General features: G+C 43.0%; 2 protein-coding genes across 2 annotated transcripts in view; both read left to right on the top strand.

Annotated features, from left to right (window-relative positions):
• Window positions 1-868, top strand: part of LOC113406006 (islet cell autoantigen 1-like protein) — a 31,964-nt gene extending 31,096 nt beyond the window's left edge. Inside the window, exon 8 of the mRNA XM_026647776.1 lies at window positions 576-868. Within this exon, the coding sequence (XP_026503561.1) occupies window positions 576-809 (234 nt within the window). The 3' untranslated portion in view covers window positions 810-868. The remainder of the gene's footprint in view (window positions 1-575) is intronic.
• On the top strand, window positions 813-22,409 carry LOC112119107 (islet cell autoantigen 1-like protein). Its single transcript, XM_026647777.1, has 6 exons — window positions 813-945; window positions 1,663-1,748; window positions 3,152-3,201; window positions 17,384-17,638; window positions 18,794-18,880; window positions 20,867-22,409. Exons 1-6 carry the CDS (start codon window positions 886-888, stop codon window positions 20,980-20,982), a joined length of 654 nt encoding a protein of 217 aa, XP_026503562.1. The 5' UTR covers window positions 813-885; the 3' UTR covers window positions 20,983-22,409.
• Window positions 22,410-24,132: the final 1,723 nt, after the last annotated feature.

The raw sequence follows: 24,132 nt of genomic DNA, 5'->3' as shown, positions 1-24,132 counted from the left end.
AGTGAACCCAAAAGGCTTTGCTCATTAGTTGTCATGGGAGCAGCTCTTAAAGCCTTCTGGATGGATTACAATGGCCCCTGGACAAGAAAACCAGTTCAAGCTATAAGAACGAACCTGATCCCTGAAATAAACTGAACCCAAACAATTTTTTCCTGGTTTGGATAAATCTTCTCCCATCCAATATCAATCCTTTTCACTGTTACTCTCCCCCTAACTCCGCAAGCTGAAAAATCAGTGAGTCTCAAGTCACTCCTGTCCAGCCCTAGTTTACTGCTCACTGCAAATGTGCTGGCACTTGAGTGTTTCACAAGTAAGCGTGCTTCTGGTAGGAACCCTCAAAATGGAGAATCTTGCACATTTTTGGGCTTCTTGTTAAGAGGAGAGTGTCCATATTTATACATTTTTTCATCCTTCTTGAAATAAAAAAATGGCAGAAAGGGTTTTGCAAAATTGTTCCAAAAGATATCGTGGACAGAGGGAAATCCTCCTTTCCAGTCTTTCTCTCAACAGAAGAGTCTGTGCTCCTTCACACTAGTGAACTTTTCTATTTTCTCTCTTTCCTGTCCTCTCCACAGCAATATCTGGAAGAAAAGACTGTAGTTTCAGAAGCAATTCTTCTCTCTGTGGAACATACAAATGAACAGATGGCTGGGATGATAGAGTTACACGTTTCCATCTTGAAACATCCCTTACATATCATTCTTACTGAAATGGGAGATTCAGGATTGGGAAGAACTCCCAATTTGTTTAGAATTTGCTTATGTCGAAGGAGACAGGGAAATAATGATATAAATAGCTGTCAGAGGTAAGTCTGTGTAATATCTCCTTTGACTTTGTCCTTCTCAGATAACCCTTTTGCACTTCTGCAAGAAGACAGCAGGACTGATGTCCAAGATCCATGAGGAGTTCATAGGTGTCCACCCATATCACTCTGTTGCACTTGAGGTGAAGTTTTCATGTTATTTCTGTAAGATACAAGGTTCTTGAAATGAAAACTATTTTTTTGGAGAAGTAAATTTCAAATTCAAATAACCATTGTAATTTATTTGTCTAGAATTAAACTACTGACAAGTCTGGCACAAACCAGTCCATTCCCCATTTTGCAAATTTATCAAATGGATAAATAAAGTTGTTCATTTATCTGATTTTTATTTAAAAAACAAAAGAAAAGCAAAAAACCCTGTAGTCACACTTTATATTAAGGTTCTATTTATAAAAATGGAATATATAAGGAGCTAATAAATAAGTGATATTTTAATAAATGGTTGTTAGAATATTATAGAGCCCAACAGATCGCTTATTACTATCCATGACCTATAACTCCGTCTAATGATGTGCTCATAATAATCTATAACACATACTACTCATGTCTGGAACATGCCTAAAATATCTATTAATCTTTATATAAAATCATTTATAAATGGAATCTTTATATAAAGTATGACCAAAATTTTAGTGCATCTGTGATATTACAGTGTAACTACAGTCACAGTATCAAAGTGTAACCAGAATTTCTTAATTACAAAAAATGGTTGTTACAACCAGGTAATTGAGAGAGAAGTTACTGCTACATAGATTACTGTGTTAAAATCATTAGACTGGAGAGGTGAATTTGTAGATATCATCAGTTTCCTCTCAAAATATATTTTCTCCACTTCTCAGCAACCACAGGAGCCTTCCCTAAACAATCCCACTGAAGAACATAAAGAGAAGATAGAGAAAGACACCATCAGTACAAACCTTGATAAGTAAGCAAGAAGAAAAATGATGAGAGATTGTAGAGGATTAAAAACACACGTTGAACATGTTTGGTGTGGGCATTAGGAAGAGGGTCTCTGCTTCCTAGTATTCATAAATAATAATATATAAACTTACTTTCTTCTCCAACATGCATTTTAAAACCCTTTTCATTCTTTTTCCACTTTGGCATTTTCTTGATTTTTTTATTTGTTTTTTTTCCCCTCCACCAAAAACATCTCATAATAATTGTTTGTAGTCAGTGTTCTTAGCCAGATTAGACCTTCTTTGATGATAACTTGTTTATTAATTTATATATAGAATCATAGAATCATAGAATATCAGGGTTGGAAGGGACCTCAGGAGGTCATCTGGTCCAACCCCCTGCTCAAAGCAGGACCAATCCCCAACTAAATCATCCCAGCCAGAGCTTTGTCAAGCCTGACCTTAAAATCCTCTAAGGAAGGAGATTCCACCACCTCCCTAGGTAACCCATTCCAGTGCTTCACCACCCTCCTAGTGAGGTTGAAACTCCTAGAAAAAGTTTTTTCTAATATCCAACCTAAACCTCTCCCACTGCAACTTGAGACCATTACTCCTTGTTCTGTCATCTGCCACCACTGAGAACAGTCTAGATCCATCCTCTTTGGAACCCCCGTTGCAAGCTTCCACTGTGCTATGGTCTCTTGCTTCTCAACTGTGAGGGCTGCTCTCATTTTGGTGTCTTTTCACTTCAGGGCAGGGGAAAGCAAGTCACAAAGTTCCATGAAAGTGTTAAATAAAAAATGTTACTGCAAACTTTGCCAAAGTTTGCAAAGTTACACAATTGTTTATAAGAAATGTGTCAATCTGTAACATGTTTTAGAACCTATTGCAATCTTAATAAAAACAAAACAGATATAGTAAATAGATATTAGCTCATATGCGTTACTCTCTATATATCTGTCAAGACCATTTTCTCACTTCATTGTCTTGATCAGTTTCCATTACCTTAAGTTCACCAAGCACAGAGAAGTTAATTTAAAAAGTAAAAATACAAAATGAACACAGGCCAGGATGGTCTGAAAATGACTGCCTAATGTTAGACTTCTAAATCAATAGTTAGGCATTTAATAAATGGTGTAGTTTATAGAAGTGCTGATCACTTATTGGGAATTAAGAGAGTTCAGCCTTTTCAAAATCTGGCTTTAGCTCTGTAAATTTTGAGAGAAAGGGCCAGATTTTCCTCTCACGCATACCAGTGTAAAGCCAGAACTACCTCATTGAAATTCTTAGAGTTACCTAAATGTAAAACCAACATTAGCGAGAGGAAAAGTAGGCCTTAATTCTCTCTTTGGCGTTGAGCCACTAACATTTCAACACATCTTGCATCTTAGTGCTCAATCTGACCAATTCTTTTTGGTTTTTGAATCAGGTTAATTTTGTTGGATGAGGAAACTTCTATCCATTTGAAAAGTGAAGCAGGTAAGATGTTAAATACATGTATATTTTGGATTTCAGGTAATTTGATTGGGTGACACAAGTAATGAAGTCACTCCAAATTCATGCCTATAAAACCATTAGCTTGCCACACACCAATGTGTATTTTATAGTCCTGATCTTACATGTTATATCTTTAAACACAAACACACAAACTATATGCCTGTAAAACCTTAATTCAGCGTCCTTGTGCATATACATGATGATACAATTGTTTCCACAGGACTGAAGTCTCATTCGGTTCATACGATGGACTGTGCTCTAGGGATGAGTTCCCTAGGTTGATAAAAAAGCAATGCAAAAACCAGATATTCCATCACATGTAGTGCAATCATAGCAACATCCAGAGGGGTCATCTGCAGGATTAGAACCTTTTGATCCACAGCACAGACCTCTGCCGCTTGAGCTAACCAATAGCAGTAGTAGATTGTCATCCTCTATGTGAACCAGTCACTAGAGGGGGAATGAGACACAAACTTTGACAGGGCGGTTCACAGGTATTTGCTAACAGCAGAGGAATATTGAGATTTGGGAATCTTTGGTTCTATTCCTCAACCATTCTGGGTTTGAAGGGGAGTATGTCTAGTGGTCACAGATCCTTCTGCCTATTCCATTCCAAGCCTGACTCCTGCCACATCACCTCCAGCCCGAGCTTTTCTCACTCTGTCTCTTCCCTGGCTCCTCATTCCAGTTCCAGTCTCTTTGCCAGCCAACCCCAGGCTTCACCAGACTCTCAATCCCAGTCTCCCCCAACTCCTTGTTCAATTTTAGGCTCCAAGTCTCTCCGCCCCCCTTCCCCCCAATGTCTCCCAGTCTCCTTGCCCACCCTTCCTAGTCTCTCTCCCCCCTCCACCCACACTGGCTCCCAGTCTCCTTAACTACCCAATCCTAGCTCTCCCATCAGTTCCCTGTCCCAGTCTTCCCATTTAGGTTTCTAAGTCCAGCTCTTGTCCCCTCTGTAGTCGACTCAGCAGCTTCCTCCTCCACGTTGTCTGGTTAGGACTGAGAACACGGGTAAGGCAATCATCCTGCTCTCAGTTCCTGTGCCCAATGCTACAACAGCAATTTCAGGGAAAGTCCTGCTCAGTCCTTTCAGTGCTGGGCTAGAGAATGCTCAGTGCAGATGGACTCTTCTGAGCATTTAGCTGCCAAATTCTAACAAGTTTCTATTGAGCATATGCAAACAAATTTTTCAAAGGCTCATAGTTTGGCCAAATTTGTGTATTTTTTTTCATACAAACAGCAAAAGGCAGATCTTTGATCCCAAGGGGACCCCAGCCCATTTTCAAGCCCTTATTTGAAAGCATGTAGGCACTACAGCTTCTGAACAAAACAGCTTTTTAAAAAAAAAAAATAACATAGGCAAAACAATGTATTTTTCCCTAATCATTCTTGGGAAAGGCTGAACTATTTTTGCTGAAACTTTCTCAAAACACTCAGCCTGAGGCAGACATCCAACGTGCCAAACTTTGGCAAAGTTATAAGCAACTGAAAACAGTCAGATTATGGGAAGTGTTGAGCCACTTGCACCCCCCATAATTGTTTTTGTTTTTTACATAAATGTAAGGTGCTTCTTAGGGCTGGTCTATACTTAGCCGCTAGTTCGGCGGCTGGAAATCGAACTTCCTGGTTCGATTTATCACGTCTGGTCTGGACGCAATAAATCGAACCAGGAAGTGCTCGCCGTCGACTGCGGTACTCCAGCTCAACGAGAGGAGTACCGCGGAGTCGACGGGGGAGCCTGCCTGCCCCGTGTGGACCGCGTCTGAACCGCGGTAAGTTCGAAGTAAGGTATGTCGACTTCAGCTACGTTATTCACGTAGCTGAAGTTGCGTACCTTACTTTGACTTGGGGGGTTAGTGTAGACCAGGCCTTAAAAAGGGATGGGCACTCTATTCCAAAGAGTGAAATCCACCTTGGTCTGTGTGTGTGTGGGAGAGAATAGAGCAGGGGTGGGCAAACTACAGTCCGGGGACCGCATCCGGCCCTCCAGACGTTTTAATCTGGCCCTTGAGCTCCTGCAGGGGAGCGGGGTCCGGGACTTGCCGTGCTGTGGCGCACCAACCAGGGAGCGGAGTCGGGGGTCTGCCCCACTCCGTGCAGCTCCTGGAAGCAGCGGCATGTCCCCCCTTTGGCTCCTACATGTAGGGGCAACCAGGGGGCTCTGCACGCTGCCCCTGCCTCAAGCGCCACCCTCGCAGCTTCCATTGGCTGGGAACAGCAGCCAATGGGAGCTGCAAGGACGGCACCTGCAGACAGGGCAGCACGCAGAGCTGCCTGGCCATGTCTCCGCTTAGGAGCTGGAGGGGGGACATGCCGCTGCTTCTGGGAGCTGCTTGAGGTAAGCGCCGCCCAGAGCCTGCACCCCTGACACAGCTCTGACCCCCTCCCACCCTCCGAACCCCTCAGTCCCAACCCAGAGCATCCTCCTGCATCCCCAACCCCTCATCTCCAGCCCCACTCCAGAGCCTGCATCCCCAGCCGGAGCCCTCACCCCTTATCACACCCCAACGCCCAATTTCGTGAGCATTCATGGTCCGCCATACAATTTCCATACCCAGATGTGGCCCTCAGGCCAAAAAGTTTGCCCATCCCTGGAACAGAGGAACAATCTCAAGCCCTTTGTATTACATAGGTCTCTGAGTAGATCTATTGGGGAAGGCAGTGGACAGAGAGGATACACAGGGAGGACTCGGCACCCTCTGGAGGAGGGTCAGTGCTGGCCCCAAGTGGACCAGTGCAAAAGTGATGGTGGTTGGGCTGGAGGAGGGACTTCTGTATCTGTGACAAGGCAGATCTAGTGACCAAAAATTCCTGTGGAGGAATCATGGCCCCTATTGCCAATAAATTCTTTATGCCACTATGCATTATGGTGATTATATTTACCATCTTTTAAAAGATATTTTTAGAAAACACGCAGTTTTAAAATGTTTATTGATGCTCTTCCATATCCCTCTGCCTGGTTGCCTTAATTATCATGTACAGATCCCAAGGTGGAGAAGAGTTAATACTATTATATTTTTTAATTCTTGAAAGTTATAGAAAAGCTATTTTAGCTAAATCAGGATGTTATGAATTTAAGGTCCAATATCATGCCCTGCTGTGGTTATGGATGAATGTTGGATATCACTGGTCATCTTCTCAGTGGTATAACTCATGTAGTTCTAGCTATGGAAGCTCATAATTTCAGACCTTAAAACTTTCATGTTTCTTCTTTGAGTAGTGTCTCTGTGGGTGCTCTACTGTAGGTGTGTCTGCGTCCCACCACTGCTGATCGGAAAACTTTGGTAGCAATGTCCATTCAGCCCGTGCATGCGCTGCCCCTCATGCTCTGCCAATTCCTCCTCAGTTCCTTCTCAACTGACCCTGGCTAGAGACGGAGCTTTAGCTGTCCGTTAGTGCATTATTAACCTCTTTAGAATTGTTAATCTTTAGCTACCTTTCGAAGCTTCTTTTTCTTTCTTATTTTGTTTATCTTTTATTTGGCCATTGCCTTAAAAAGCAAAAAAAAGGACTTTGTTCTTTCTTCAATCCCCTGTCTGGAGACCCTCTGGGACAGGGTATATTTGGCTCCCCGGGCTTCAAGAAGTGTCTGAGTTGCAAGGAATCTATCCCAGTGACTGATGGACGGTCTCAATGCGTCCACAGTCTGGGAGAGAAACATCCCACAGAAGTGTGGTTCATGCCAGCAACTGAAGCCCAGATCCAGAAAGGACAGAGAACTGAGGCTCAAACTCCAACTCATGGAGGCAGCCCTTTAGCCATCCGAGCTGCACCAACACCCCAGATGGCAGGAAAACTCACCACAACCCTCTACATCTAAGGGAGATGAGCCCAAGGTGATGTCTACAAGCCACACATGTAAGGCCTCTGGGAAAAGGGCCGTGAGTGCCCATAGTAAGCCTCGATTGAGCCAAAAACAATCAGTATCATCGGTACCGATGGCACTGAAACTTTCTAAATCCGGTACCCAGGGCTTTCACAGTACTGTCGTGACTGAGCATGTTGGGTTGCCGAAGGACCCAATAGGCACAGGCAAGGAACCACTGATACCGTCTGGGTGTCAGAAACATAGAAAATCTGCCTCAGGGAAGGCACCACCGGTACGGACATCAACATCAATACTGCTTATGGTACGCCGGGCACCGACAGACCATACTACCAAGCCCACATCACCGACGCTTTCGTATAGATATCTCAGCACCGACAACACTGGTACAGACACCTTCGGTGCCGCCAGACTGCTGGTATGTGATGGACCTTTCAGTGTCTGACACACCGGATTCACATCTGCTCAGAACTGGGGCCATGGTACCAAGTTTACCCAGAGCTCTTGACTTGCCAGTGACCTCTTGTCATGCACCACCCTTTTCATCCTCCGAGTCCGCAAATGAGCAAGAGGACGTGGTCTCCCACTGCTCTTCTCACCCTCCACGTGGTGCCCAATTCCACTATGGACCATAACCACCTGATCCACCTTATCCACAGCCTCCCTGGTTTGAGGAGCCAGGGTACCAACCACTGGTCCCCTTCCCACCCTCACAATGGCCCTACTGGGATTCCTGGCAGGCTCAAAAACAACATGTTTTCCACAACTCTAGTGTGGCCTACCAGCAACCAAGGAGACATCCTCCTTGAGCTGCTGCTGTGAGGGCATCTGAACCCTCTGAACAGATGAAGGAGGAACAAGAGGCTGAAGTTGAGGAGGAAGTTACCCCTCAGGCTAATTTCTCATCGTCATCACTAGACGAGTTGGTGATGCTCCCTTCGCCATTGATGGCAGATGACTCTAAACTATTTCAGGAACTGGCATAGCAGGTGGCAAAGGCACTACAGATTCCACTATTGGAGGTGACCAAGTCACACCACAAACTAGTGGACATTTTACATTCTTCTGCCTCGTTCAGAATAGCCCTCCCTATTAATGAGGCTCTCTTGGACTCTGCCAAAATCATGGCAGACTCCTGCATCAGTCCCTCCAACATGTAAGTGGGCCAACAAAAAATATTATGTGCTGGCGAAAGATACTGAGTTCCTCTTCTCACACCCACCTCGCAATTCAATCATAGTGGACACGATTAACTCAAAGGGCCACCCCCTACAACTGGGATTGGAAGCGCCTTGATCTTTTTGGCAGGAAAACACACTCCTCAGCCACTCTTCAATTCCGCATTACAAACTATCAAGCCCTAATGGCGAAATATGATTACCAAAACTATTCAAACTCAATTCCTTTATTGAACAGCTCCCAGATTCACACAAGGAACAATTCAAGGCCATTACCAATGAAGGCCAACTGGTGGCAAAGACATCACTCCAGTCTGCAGTCAATGCAGCCATGGGCGGTGGGTGAACTCCTGGCTTGGGGAGGATAGCCTCCCCAGACCGCCCCTTCTGCCTGAGTCCCCACCCCTTCTGCACCCACCGGAGCCCAGCCCCCACTGTGGCTGCTGGCCCTTGCTCCAGGCTAGTGCCCCCAGCACCCCCCCAGCCCCGGAGTGCCAGTGAGCCAAGCAGCGCGGCCCCAGCCCTCCCAGCCCCAGAGAGCCAGGCAGTGCGGCCCCAGCCTCCCCAGGCTGTGCTGCCTGCCCCAACCCCCGGCTGGCCCGCCAGCCCCTGAAGGCGCCCCCTGGCCGAGCTGCCAGCCTCAGCGCTGGGCGGGCTGCACGGCTGGAGCAACCCTGGCCCCAGCGACAGGCGGGTGGTGCAGCCAGAGCGCCCCCGGCCCCAGTGATGGGCGGGCAGGATGACCCCAGCGCTGGGAGGATGGGTGGCGTGGCACGGCACGGCCCACAGCCTGCCTGCCCCGGAGAACAGCAGGCAGGATGGGGTTTGGAGGTGGAGCATGGGCGGGGGACGTCAGACTGTTTGGGAAGGCAACGCCTTCCTGTACCTATGATACCCGCTGCCCTTGGATGCAGCTGACATGGTGGAATGTTCCATCTTTATTGCCGTCACGATGAGATGACCCTCTTGGTTGCACCTATCCGGCTTCCCAAAAGAGGTTCAAACAACTGAGGAGGATCTTCCTTTTGAAGGAACAAAACTGTTTGCCAAAAAGGACTAACACCTCCCTCTATATCTTAAAAGACGTCAGGGCTACTCTTTGATCCCTTGGGATCTACACACCTGAGTAGAAAAGAAAGTATAGTCCTCAGCCCTCATTCAAACTCTGCTCATCGCAATATTCATCTCAAAGGTCATATGAAGCTCAGAGGAAGAAGTCCAGGTTCCCCAGACAGAAACCATCAAGATCTCAACCTACTTACCCGGTTTTGACGGGTTGGCTGACATGCTCATAGAACACTCTCTTCAACACCACTTGATGCTGGAAAACCTCACCCATTCCTTTGGATGCCATCTCACCCCTTTCCGCAGCACCTGGGAACGGATAACCTACAACCAATGGGTGCTGGAGATTATTTGAGATGGGTACTCCATTCATTTCACCTCACACACACCCCCTTCCCCATCCCTCTTCAGGGACCCTTCTCACAAGAGCCTGCTACAACAGGAGAGAAACCATCTCTTCAGCACAGGAGCCATAAAGCCAGTGCTCACACATCTAAGAGGCAAAGGCTTCTACTTTCATTACTTCCTGATACTGAAGAAAAAGGGAGGTTGGAGGCCCATACTAGACCTCAGAGCGCTAAACAAATTTGTCAAGGCTCAGAAGTTCAAGATGGTCACATTAGCAACAGTTATTCTAGCGTTAGAAAAAGGAGACTGGTTCTTGGCCCTCGACCTTCAAGATGCGTATTTTTACATTTCAATCATACCAAGTCACAGATGATTTACACTAGGCCAAGACCACTACCAGTACAGAGCACTCCCTTTTTGGCCTCTCTTCAGCCCACAGAGTATTCTCCAAGGTCTTCTCGGTAGTGGCAGCCCACTTACACTCCAAGGGCATCATGATTTATCCTTACCTGGAGAATTGTCTCCTCAGGGCACATTCCTTTGTCAAAGCCCAACCAATCATCCATACTTCACTGGATCCATTCCAAAATCTGAGCCTACAAATCAATGCACAAAAATCAACATTAACGCCAGTACAGAGGTTAGAATTCTTAAGTACAGACCTCGACTCCATCCGGGCAAGGGCACTCTTCCCACATCACAGATTCCTCAGCCTCTCCATGCTCTTAGAGACAGTGCAATCTAGCCCCCAAATTTCAGCCAGACACTGCCTCCAGCTTCTGGGGCATCTGACCATGGGCACATCGGTTATAGCTCATGACTCCAAGCATGGTTCGGTTTACAGACCGAACAGAGACAACATAAACAAGCTACTATCGATGCCCACCAAGATCAAACAATCCTTGAATTGGGGGAAAGACCCAATAAATGTCTGCACGGGAATCCCATTTGTTCAGCCTGCCCCTGACTACTAACGCATCCCTCATAGGATTTGGCTCACATCTCAACAATCTCTCAGTGCAGGGCAAATGGTCTCCATCCGAGACATGCTTTCACATCAACCTCCTCGAACTCAGAGTAGTCAGGGAATGCGTGTGCTCACTTCATCCAGCTGATCAGAGGCATGCACAAAAAGTCATGACGGACCACATGGCCTGCATGTATTACATAAAGAAACAAGGAGGGGCTAGATGACCCTCCCTGTGCATGGAAGCACGAAAGCTATGGAACTGGTGCATTTCCCATAATGTCACAATATCAGCGGCCTATCTACTGGGAGTGCACAACACGACAGCAGACAGTCTCAGTCACAAATTCCCACACGACCATGAATGGGGGCAATGGGAGACAGACAATAGACCTCTTTGCCACTTACCACAACAAGAAATGTCCACAGTACTGCTTCAGAGTGGTGATTGGACAACACTCCCTGGGGGACTCTCTCCTCCTCTTATGAGGCAAGGGCTTTCTTTACACCTTTCCCACATTCCCTCTATTACTGAAAGTCCTCTTGAAAATAAAAAGCAAACATCATATTGACCGCTCCTAGCTGGCCCAGACAGACATGGTATCCTTACCTGTCACAACTAGTGCTATGTCCACCAATAACTCTACTTACAGGTAGTAAGGTACTCAGTTTTCTCCGACATGACTATTAAGAGGTTTCTCAAAGGCATAGCGAAGCTCTTGGGATCTCAACCTAGTACTAAAAGGACTGACCAGACCGCTGTTTGAACCCATGGTCATTTGTCCTTTAACTCACCTCTCCATGAAGACAGCGTTCCTGATCACCATCACCTTGACAAGAAGGAGAAGGGAAACAGGGGCTCAGATGGCGTACACCCCCTTTACAGTGTTCTTCATGCTTAGACCACATCTGAAGTTCACTCCCAAGATGACTTCCGCACTTCACATGAACCAACCCATTCACCTTCCAACCTTTTATCCCAAACCTCATCAGGATACTAGGGAAACCATCCTCCATATGCTTGACATGAGGCGAGCCTTGGCCTTCTATTTGGACAAGACAAGAGTTTTTCTAAAAACTCAGAGACTCTTCCTCTCCATTGCAGATAGGCACAGTGATTTCAGCTCAGGGACTCTCCAAATGGGTCTTGAACTGTATCAAACTCTGTTACCAGATTTGCAGTGTAACACCCTCATCTTCAATACTTTCACACTCTGCAAGATCGGTCACCTCATCCATTGCCTTCTCCAAAGGTATCCCTATATCAGAAATCTGCAGAGCAGCTATCTAAGCATCTGCACATACCTTTACAGAGCACTATGCCATCCTGGGGGACTCTGCTGCAAACGCCAGTTTTGGTACCACGGTGCTATTATCTATAACAGACTCAACTCAGAAGCCCCAGCCTCCAGTGAGGGGTACTGCTTGGGAGTCACCTACAGTGGGGCACCCATAGGGACACTACTCAAAGAAGTAGTAGTAGTTACTCACCTGGTGCAGTAACAATGGTTCTTCAAGATGTGTCCCCCTAAGGGTGCTCCACGACCCACTCTCCTCCCCTCTGCTTTGGAGTTCTTGTCAATGACTCTGCAGTAGGAAAGGAACTGAGGAGGGTTCATATGCGCAGCGCTGGTTAGCCTCATGGCAGAACTTGAGGGGGTGGCGCATGCGCGGGCTGAACGGACACTGCTACCCAAGTTCTCTGATCAGCAGCTCAGGGATGCAGATACATCTACAGTGGAGCACCCATCAGGACACTCATCCCGAAGAACCATCGTTACTGCATAAGGTGAGTAACTTCCTCATCCAAGACTGACTATTTCCAGTCTTGGACCAAGGTAATTTGCAGTCCCTGTGTCTGATCCTCTTCTTACACTGTTGTAAATGATGAGTGACTCCCTTAAAGTTAGTGGAGATACAGTGTAGTAGAACTGGTACTGAGAAGAATCTGGCTCTCAGTGTTTACCTGATCCATACTTAGGAAGAAAACTGAGAAAACACTTATGTTTCTATTCTTACTTTTAACAGCAGCTAACAGAAAGCTGCTCAGAGGATTGGAATGTTCACAGTAGTCCCACTGGAGATGGATTAGAAGGAAATTGAGGAAGCCAAAAGTGCTAAACAGATAGAATAACCGTGTAACTATGGAATAAAAACTATGGTTGTAGATACAAAGGATTTATTCTTTGGTTATTATAAACCACATATGCAGTGTAAATCTCTATATAGAGCTCTTTCTAAAACTGTACTAGAAGGCCCTAACTGATGGCTTCTGCAGATCAGTTTAAATTGTTTCTATTAAAGAGCTGCATAGATTACACATGGGTACTCCATCTTTAAAAATAAATCTCCCACTCTTACTGGAGCCACTACTTTTGCAAGCAACAAAAACAATTTTTTTCACTCCACTCATACATTTCCTGTTTTTTTAAAAGTAAATATAAGGTGCTTCTTAAAAGGGGGAAGTACCATTCCAAAGTGTGAAATCTGCCTTGGGTGTGTGTGTGCGCGCACGCGCGTTGAGGGGGAGAATAGAGGAGCAATACCATGCCCATTGTATTATGTAGGTGGGTAGAGCTGTTGGGGAAGGCCATGGACGGAGAGGATACATAGTAAGGACCCTGGAAAAATGGGCAAAACAATGTGTTTTTCCCTAATCTCATTCTTGAAGAGGGTTGAACTATTTTTGCTGAAACTTTCCCAAAATGCTCATACTGAGGCAGACATGCAGCCTGGGAAATTTCAGCCTGAACAGTTAAAATTTGGCAAATTTATAAGCAACTGAAAACAGTGTTACAATGGGAAGCGTTGAGCTACCTTAACCCGCCATGATAATTGTTCTTTTGTTTGTTTTTTAAATAAATGTAGGTGTTTCTTAAGAGGGGCACACTCTTTATTCCAAAGGGTGAAATCCACCTTTGGGGGAATAGAGGGAAAATATCTATATTTGCTTAATATAAAACAAGACAAAACTGATGGGTACAGAAAATATTTTTATTATTTAAGAGGATATTGCAAACAGTGGAGACTAAAAATCAAATTAATCAATATCCTTTTTAAGGAACACTATGAAGATGTAAAGTTTGGGGGTTTTTTAGGTAGGATAACAATATCCTTCTCTGCAGTGGACTATTCACTGTCTACATTGATTAAACTGGATCCATTCTTTGGGGAATTTCATCTGTGCTGCTGCCTTTACTTTGCAGCTTTTCTGGATCGTTCTCTCGACTTAGGGCTTCCGCCCCCCAGTTTTATTCCTGTGACAGAAGAAGAAGAAAAATTTCAGATGAATGAGCTTTGTGAATCTAAGCTTTTTAGCCATGAGAAAGTTAAGAAATCTCAGTATATGGAGAAAGTTAACATCAAATGAAACACTTTTTAAAAAAATTGATATTAGGACGTGTCTAATTTTTGTGAACACTTATTTTTAAGACCCTTTTACAGAATGATCAGCTCTATGTGGTGGCCTGGTGGGATCAGTCATAGTAAAAAAAAAAAAAAAAGTCCTAGATTTAAAAAAATAGTTAAAAGTGCAGCATCGGTGGTCCTCAATTAGAAATACATATACAAGCTTACATCTCACCTCTGTACCCTAGATGGCTTAGTAAACACAACCATATTATACTGAAACAAACATTAAATGTGAATTTACATGTGAATTGATAAGATTTTTGCCAAGCAGTATATGAGCTCAAGAGTAGCAAGTAAAGGAACATATATAGTAGAATCTAAGAGTTACAAATTGACCAGTCAACCACATACTTCATTTGGAACCAGAAGTATGCAACGAGGCAGCAGCAGAGACCAAAAAACAAAACAAAAACAAAAAAAAGATAAAACAGTGCAGTACTGTGTTAAACGTAAACTACTAAAAAAAAATAAAGGGAAAGTTAAAAAAAGATTTGACAAGATAAGGAAACTTTCTGTGCTTATTTCATATAAATTGAGATGGTTAAAAGTAGCATTTTTCTTTTATATAATAAAGTTTCAAAGTTATATTAAGTCAATGTTCAGTTGTAAACTTTTGAAAAAACAACCATAATGTTTTGTTCAGAATTACGAACAACCTCCATTCCCGAGGTATTCATAACTCTGAGGTTCTACTGTAGCGGCAAGTCTGATAATCTCTACACTCTGCACTTAAATGAAGCTGTTTTACAAGGCCCAGCCCTACTGTCTCTAAGGCATTGTCTACACATGAAATAGCCCCAATTTAGCTGTGTCTGTAGCTGCACCAGTGAGTTGACTCCTAAGTGTAGGCAAGGGCAAGCCAGCCTTAGGATGGATTGAGCTAATCATGGTTTATATGGCCCCTGATTAGCACAATGGGTACAAACTCGAGCTTGCCCTTGTATGCATATAAGGGTCAACACCCCTGTATCTACACAGTTTGTTGAATCAGGGCAATTCCCGAGTATAGAAAAAGACCTAATAAGTTCCTGGTTTTTCAGCCAAATAAAGACCTACTTGGTTCACTGACCTACTTTGTTCACTTAAAAGTTTCTCAAGAGAGACAGACAATTAAGGCAACTAAGTAGTCACAGGGAGAAAAATAAAGTTCTGTCATGGATTAGAAACTAAGAAATGGTAAATTCTCAACATGAAAGTAGGTTAATAGTGGGATAACTACAAGGATCCATATTGGGATGAATAGTGTTGAATATATTTATTTATAATCTGGAAAAGGGAATAGACAATGAAGTTCAACAATTGCAGATGACAATTATTTAGGTTAGTCAAAACAAGGACGGAATCAGGAACTTTAGAGGGATCCAATAAAGTCAGTCAACTGGGCAACACTGTGGCAGAAAAATTGAGCATCGATAAGTGCAAGAGAATGCACAGTGGAAAATGGCCAGGCCAAATTTCAAAGTACTCCCACACACAAGTGACCCTTTTTGATACAGGGGAAAAAAAATCTAATTTTGGAAAAGAGGGCTTGAATATTTATTCTAAAGCCAATGCTCACTAAGTCTCTTCCTAAAATCCCTCAATTCCTCAGGCTACTTATTCAAACAAGGTTTATAATGCAAAATAAACACCCAGGTTCTGCAACAATCCTTTGGGGAGTCCAAAGTACTGGTCTCCTACCAGCAACAACCTTCCTAGGAGACTACCTGCCTTTGATGTGCTTTTGAGAACTAGGTGTAGTTGTTTTTGCCTCCTTTCCTTGACTGCCCTTTCCTCTGGATCCTATATTTCTACCTCCCAGAGAAGTATTGCCTCCTTTCATTAGGGAAGCTGGGATGTGGTGTAATATGACCACAGAGCGCCCCCCACCCCCTTTTGGGTGCTGAAGAGTCTATAATACCCTCACAGAAAGGAACAATTTGTATTACTCTCGCACATTGCTGGATTATAAATTAATTGTAGTTGTTCAGGAAGAGATCTGTACTCACTTTGGACTGCTCAATGAAAATAGCTCATTGACCAGTTGTCAAAAATGCAGAAGGATATTAGGATGTATTAAAAAGGAGAGAAAATACATACAATACCAGTATACTATTTTCAGTAAGTCAATAGCACATCGTCATCTTGAATACCCTGTTCAGTTCTGGGTATACATGCAATGTTATTTTAAAGACGAGGTGTCACCGTGCCTCAGTGGATCACAGCTGAGGATGCCAGATTCAGGACAAACTGCTGAGAAATAGGGCAGACTTACCCCAAACTGGTGGTTGTTAGCAAAAGTAAACTTCTGGCTCACCACACTGCTTAACAAGAAGTCAAAAATGCAGTCACCTTAGGCATTTCACCACCCAGACACTAGACTTAATTATGAGTGGTTATTGACAACCAGTTTAATCAAACAAAAGGTTCTTCTGATCCCAAGAAATCAGCCACAAAATCAGGTTAGTATATAACTCAGACCTTACCCAATAATCACGCTGCTGTCTATCCTTTAGTAACTAAAATCTAACGGTTTATTTATAAGAGAAAAGAAAGAGAATTACAATGGTTAAGGAAATCACATGCATGCAAGTGATTGCACAGTTCTTATACCAGGTTTGAAGCAATGATGGAATAAACTGCTAGTTTGAAGAAGTCTCTCTGGAAATTATCCAAACAGCGTGGGGGTCATCAGTCCTTGTTTAGAGCTGCCTTGTTAGAAATCCTGTCCAAAGAAGTGAAGCAGGAAATGAAGACAAAATGGAGATGTTTCCAGGGTCTTTATACCCTGTCCCATGTCGATGAAATTTTACTGTCCCAAACAAAGCCCACAGCACAGTTTGTGGAAAAGTACAGGCACAAGATGGAGTCCAGGGTCACATGCCCTTACATGGCTTTGACTCACAGGAACAGCCATTGCTCACTTGGAGACTAAGGCATCCATAGGAAGGCCTGTATACACTAGCACTTATGTTGGCAAAATTTTTGTCGCTCAGGGGTGTGAAAAAACCCACCCCCCTGAGTGACATAAGTTTTGGCGGCATAACCGCTCGTGTACACAGCACTATATCGGTGGGAGAGCGTGTCCCACCAACATAGCTACCACCCCTTGTGACCCACTAACTTCAGTAAAACCACATGCAGATGTGAGGGTATCTTGTTATCTTGTCTTCTGTGCAATATGAATTCATATTTTCGGCCAAATTCTGCTTTCAATAACAGAAGTATAAATCAGAGTGAACTTATGGGTACACCTTTGTAACAGAGCAAAATATGAGCCTTCATTTTATATTAAAAAGTTAGCAGGAATTTAGTAATCATAAGGACCACAGGCTGTGCTATTATTTTCTCAAAAAATGCTCTTCCAACTTATTTTCTTTCCTCCTTCAGTTTCCAGCAATCTGCTGGTAGATTCTTTGGAAGGAGAAGATTTTGAGAAAGAGCTGTCATTCCTGGATAACATATTGAGTCCCTGTTCAAGTGCTGGAGAGATCGTCCAGGAATGTCAAAACGTGCTTGGGAGTCCTCATACCAGTCTCCTTTCACAGAATCCTGCTACAGAGTCAGAACCTCTGCCTAGTTCATCTGGATTCCTACCTTCACAGCTCCTTGACCTTGGCCTTGATGCTGCTGGAAGCTTCAGTAGTAAGCATCTGAATTACTCCGACTATAGATAGCTTTTTTATGTTTGTACAAAAGGCCAGGTGCTGCTTCCATTTGACAATAATGGCAAAATTTCCATAGAAGGATTGAGTGCAAAGGTATTAGGGACTAAAAAGAATTGTCTTGCAGTAATGATATTGCAGTAGAGGTTGGGCAAGTACTGCCGTGATGAAGCTCAGAATATTAACTAATCCAGCCAGGAAATCTGTAAATTATCACCCTTTCCAATAACAAAGTTTTGCTTCTTTCCAAAAATAGCGTGCTTACCTTCTGGCAATTTATAGACATAACCAAAATCTATTAATTCAGATTTGGAAACACGTAGCTCTGCAATTTATTAAATTAGGTCTTGATCTTCCAACCTTATGTGAGTAGCCCTCATGATGTCAATGGGACCGCTTGCATGAATAAGGATTATTTATGTGGGTAAGACTTGCACAGGTCCTGAATTTGTCATGTATACAATAGTGCTTTTGAAACCACAAAATATGAGCAAAATCTGCTAACTTGATGGCACATGTTGAGAAAATCTCCACTGTCCTTATTTTTGGTGATAACACATTCTATCCATAAAATACACACTGTTTAGACATTTATATTTTCTGGCTTTTATTTTTAGCCCTTTATAATATAGTAAAAAAGTCAGATACAGACTTTGAACTGCACTGCTGAATCTGAGTTACCCTAGAATTTCCAATTTCTTCTAGAAAATTCAAAGAAAGTGTTGGGGCAAATTCTGTTTCCAGTTACACAAGCCTAAATCCAGATTACCTTCAGTTTATCTTGGTTTACACTTGTGTAACCAAGAACAGAAATAGCAGGATTTTATATACTTTGTGAATATTAAGTATCACATTGTAGCATGTTTGCAACTGTGGGACACCCAGAACTATCCTAAAGAGTGGGAGGGGGTTACTGTTGATACATTAAACATTTTGTAGGTGGTTAATATTTCCTTAGGCTATCCAAAGCAAAACGTCTGAATCCTATCAGCATTAGTGCAAGTTCATAGTTAATTGCATTTACCATAAAATAATCAGTGTTCTACGTGGGATCTATATGTTGCACTCAGATGATGTTTTACAATATCTTGGGTATGTGGTTGTTACTCGGTAATCCATTACTTTTTCCTCTAAGGCTGGACATCTGTGTGGTCTCTTATGTACTCACTGCCTGGTAACCAGCCATTCCCTTCACACAGCACTCCAAAGATACCACCACCGTGTAAGTTATTTCTATATCTTTGCAGCAGCAAGGTTTCTTCATAAGCACTGTTTCATACCTAACATTTTGGCTTATTATTCCAAACAGAATACTTTGCTGGTGAGAGACAAGATAACTCTGAAAGTAGTGATATGTTTGTCCACATCTCTCAGCACTGAACAGTTAAAATAGAAACAGGAAAATTACTTTAGCACATGGATCTGTGAATACTATCCTTCTGTATTTTATTTCAAGGCTGGATGCTAGTATCTTCCAGCAAAGACTGTGGCATCATATCAATACCAGCTCATATATATTAGCACGAGTAACTACTGTAAACACTTACAAAATGGGATTGGAATTTGGGGGTCTGACTTGTAAAACAGATACTGTACCCTTATGGTCATATTTTCAGTAGTTTACTGGGTATATCAACCAGTGTCTTGCTGTCAGCAGATGTAAAGTCCAAAGTAACTTGGAGAGGTGAGAGTTTATACAGCAACTGCAGTGCATGTGCCGGTGTATAACAAACACTTCTCAATTTCATGTGTCTGCATGTTTTGCTTGGTCTAGAGAATTCACATGCTGTAGACAGTGAGGATTTAATCCAGCCAGAGAGCAAGAAGGGAGCTTTCTTCAATAGGGACGATATAATTTTTACTACTGTTTTATTTGAAATTAATGCTTACATAACCAGCATTTATCTTTTAAAAATGAAGTTATAAATAGATTATATATAATGATGTTCCAGTGTTTCACTAGGTTTATAAAACCCACAGAGTTTTTTTTTTTTTAATCAAAAAACTTCCATGTTGCATTTATATGCAAATGAAATGTGCCTTTCACTGTAATACAATTTGAGAGGGAACTAGATTCTACTACTCAATGTGCATCAGCAAGACTGCTTACTAAAGGTATGTCTTCACTGCAGAGTTAACTCAGGTGGCAGCCAAGTGTGAGCACCTGGTTGGCCTACCCCAGATCTTAGTGGCCACACTGCAAAGCCCTACCCAACTATGTCCACTTGACTGTGTGCACATTGGTGCTGTACTCACTGAGGTGAGGGGCTAGGACTTCTGGAAGCATATCCCATGGTTTCATGCTTCACTAAACTGAGCTCCTCTATGATTTTTTCCCAGTGAATTGTTGGAAAACTTGTCTGTCCTTCTGAGCACATGGAGGGAAAAGTGGGAATGCATTCTCACTGTCTTGGTACCTGTGATGTCATTATTCTACTGGTTCTCCAAATGCCCATGATGTCTTCCAAGAAAAACAGGGTAGAAAAGACCTGAATTTCTCATGTAAAAAATAAGTAGGGAGAAAAAACAAAAACTTATTTTAGAAAAAAGTCAGACCTTCTTTGTGCCTCAGAAGATGCCCAAAATGGCACAAATCTATTTTCTTTCCCCTACTCTCAACATCCAAATGAGCTAATCAGATACTATAGTGATGGGCAGCAGGACAGAGCACTAAGAAGCACTTGGCATAGGGACAAAACTATAATTTTTTTTATATTTCAAGAGGAAAAACAAACACAAACAACCAACTATAGTATTTGACATTTGCCACAGTGACACACTCCAGTAATGTACTGCATATGCCTAAGGGGCAGAGAAGAGGTTGGAGTGGATTTTGTGTCTACATTTTCATCGTTGCATTATGAACTGTTTTTTGGGGGGATACTAATGGAGGTTTCGGTTTCAGTAACACTTCAAACCATTTTACAGTGCATTTATTTAAAATTAGCTTGCATGCACCCTGTGGAATAGTAGATAAGCTAATCATTTATCTTCATTATCTTAATAAGCCGTTCTGAAGTGCTAATGGAGTTAATAATTTAGTCCAGTATTTATGGTCTTTGATTAAAGAGAACATATAGCAATTATCCAATTCATTTTACTAAATAAATGTGATACGGCCAACTTAAATATTTTATTACTTAAAAAGTCTGGTTGGGTCAAAGAGCAGTTCAACAAAGAATGTAATTTTATTTGATTTTTTTTCTAGCTATGGAGAGCAGTAATCAAGATATGTCAGCCTGGTTCAGTCTGTTTTCAGATTTGGATCCCCTTTCAAATCCAGATGCCATTGGGCGCTCAGACGATGAACTCCTCAATGCTTGACTACAGTTACCCAATGGACAAGCTCTTATTATGTCTCACTACAGCGGCCTTAAATATAGAACCTTACTTCCTCTTGCTTTTCTAGAGAGGATTTCAGATTCTAGTCCAGACCCACAACATCGAAACTGTAATCATAATGTCAGACAATAAAGTCCCAAACTATAGAAAAAGCATTAAGGGTGCTGTTGAGAGCATTAGAGAAAAGTCACTTTATCTTTGATGCCTTGGTTTTATGGCTATTTTCAATGTTATATGAAAATATGGCGAGTTGTTCAGGATCAACACTGAAAAGGCTGAGTTTCATCAAGACAAAATTACAAGACAAGCAAAGCTGTATCAAACTAGTTACTTTCCTGCATGTCCCTTTCCCCCCCCCCAAAAAAGAGTTACCTTACGTCAATGTGAAGATGTTAATTTCCAGAAAATACTTCAGGACAGATAGTACCTTGGCTCTTTCACAGGACCCTCATTAACCTTCAGGACAATTGCACATCTTGGGCCAGACCCTCTAATCTGGCCAATTTGTGCATGAGGCAGGACTAATGGGGAGGGAACAGAGGTGGTTTTACATTGTCTTTGACTTCCTGATCCTGGGGGAAGGCCTGGGCACGTTTGGCTCCCAGCACAACTTTGAACAGCTTCAGGGCTATTCTAAATTGCACTAAACTGCCTGTGGTTCCAAGTGCCAGAGCACAGGAGTACTCCAGTCACATCCACTTTTTACAGGCTATTCCCTCTCTGCTAGGCCGGGAAAGGCATAGAGCCAGTACACTAGCTGTGAGAGAGCTGGGGGGGATCCCTAGGTACCTGGTTAAACTGGCTTTACGGACACTTTGCAGGGACAGAGCAGCACAGAAGGCCTGTATCACGGGCAGGACACAGCCTATTCATTCAATTAGCCTTAGACAAGAAAGCACAGGCCAAATTCTGCCTTTGTTTGCAACTACAGGTACTTTAGAGGGGCTGCAGAGGTGGTAATAACAACTGAAGTTGGCTCACAGTAAATGCCATTAGAGTAGCAGTTATTCTAACAAGGAGCCATTTTATTCATCAGTTACAGAAGCTGTAAAACTATAAACCAGATAGAGCAGCAGCAGAATTACCCAGCTACTCCTCTGTAAAAATAGAATTTTTCTTTTCATTGTATTGTTAAATAGATGAAGTATTTTGTTAAAAAGGGAACAAGTAGAGCTCACCTGTACATTTTGATCCTTTGGTGAGTGGGAGAGATTTAACACCTCATTACATGATCACTTGCAGCATGTTGGACAACTCACTCCCCCACATATACGGTAACTTTTTCTAATTTTTTTATTTTGAATTATAAGTTAAATCTTGTTGGGCAAGTTTGTATCTTTTTACCTTCATGCTGTTTGCATGCTCTTCAGGTTGCTGGGAGCTGTTTACTGTGATTCAACAAGTTTCTTAAAGAGGAATGTTAATGGATTGGCAGAATTATGGTATGATGTAAATCTTGTTGTAATTAGGTGAGTGGATGATGTGTGATTCAGGTGCATGAGTGTACCTGCCCCCATCCCAGTTTGGTGGTGGTAGGTCATAACTAAAGCCAGGCACCTGGTGTGTGGTCAGATTATCCCCAGTCAGATGAGGATAATTAAGACATAACCCTCAAGTCCCCCGAGACTCTCTGCAAGCCACAATGGAGGCCATAGTTTTCTTCTCACTGCAAGACAAGGGCTTCCTGGTACCTGTGTGACTGACACCCCCCAAATTCTAGCAAATCATGCTACTCTCAGCTCTGGATCACAGACACAGCAATGAGGTTGCTGCGGGGGATAGAAGAAACCTCTCTACAAGCCCATTTAGACACTCACTGATGCAGCATGGAAATCTACACTGTATTGCTAAACAGAAATGTCATTCGGACATAAAATATGAAGAAAAGTGAAACCAAAAATTGGTCACACGTTATTTGAAAATGAACACTGATATGTAGGAATTAATGAGATTCCATGTTAGTGCTTGGCAGGATAAGCAGAAACTTTAGACTGGAGCACCATTTTGCTTGCAGCAGTTAGTTTTCAGGCTAATATTGAAATACTTCATATAAGCAACTACACCAAGAGGGATGCAAAAAGTGTTATCCATTACAGACGTGCTTCTGTATCAAAACAAGTCCAAGAGTCTTTGATCTGTGGCAAGGTGCTGGGTTAGCGCTGGGGACCTTTTCTGATGCACATGCTTTTGCTGCACACCAAGGTCCTGTCTACACTAAAGGGAAAAGTCGATCTAAGCTACGCAATTTGAGTTACGTGAATAGCGTAACTCAAATCGACATAGCTTAGATCTACTTATCACGGGGTCCACACTATGTGGTGTTGATGGGAGACGCTCTCCCGTCGACTCCCCTTACTCTTCTCAATCAGGTGGAGTACAGGAGTTGATAGGAGAGCTATTGGCGGTTCATTTAGCGGGTCTTCATGAGACCCGCTAAATCAACTGCCGATGCATTGATCGCCGCAGCATTGATCCTCTGGTAAGTGTGGACAGGCGCTTAGAGACAAGAATTTACATACCCCTGTATGCAGAAGAGTTTTGTATTAACATTGTTAGGGGCCTGCCTAGTTCTTACTACACATTGCATTGGGGAAGGTCTAGAATAGTTCTACATAGACTCGTAGACTTTAAGGTCAGAAGGGACCATTATGATCTTCTAGTCTGACGTCCTGCACAACGCAGGCCACAGAATCTCACCCAGCCACTTCTGTAACAAACCCTGACCTATGTCTGAGCTACTGAAGTCCTCAACTTGTGGTTTAAAGACTTCAAGGTGCAGAGAATCCTCCAGCAAGTGACCCGTGCCCCGTGCTGCAGAGGAAGGGTCTCTGCCAATCAGCCCTGGAGGAAAATTCCTTCCTGACCCCAAATATGGTGATCAGCTAAATCCTGAGCATGTGGGCAAGACTCACCAGCCAGACACCCAGGAAAGAATTCTCTGTAGTAACTCAGATCCCACCCCATCTAACATCCCATCACAGGCCATTGGGCATATTTACCGCTAATTGTCAAAGATCAATTAATTGCCAAAATTAGGCTATCCCATCATACGATCCCTTCCATAAACTTATCAAGCTTAGTCTTGAAGCCAGATATGTCTTTTGCCTCCACTGCTCCCCTTGGAAGGCTGTT

This window comes from Terrapene carolina, unplaced genomic scaffold (genome assembly GCF_002925995.2).
Source record: "Terrapene carolina triunguis isolate 2854851 unplaced genomic scaffold, T_m_triunguis-2.0 Scaffold62, whole genome shotgun sequence".
In the NCBI taxonomy this organism is placed as follows: Eukaryota; Metazoa; Chordata; order Testudines; family Emydidae; genus Terrapene; species Terrapene triunguis.
Note: the sequence above shows the minus strand (reverse complement) of the source record. Positions and strands in the feature narration are given on the sequence as shown.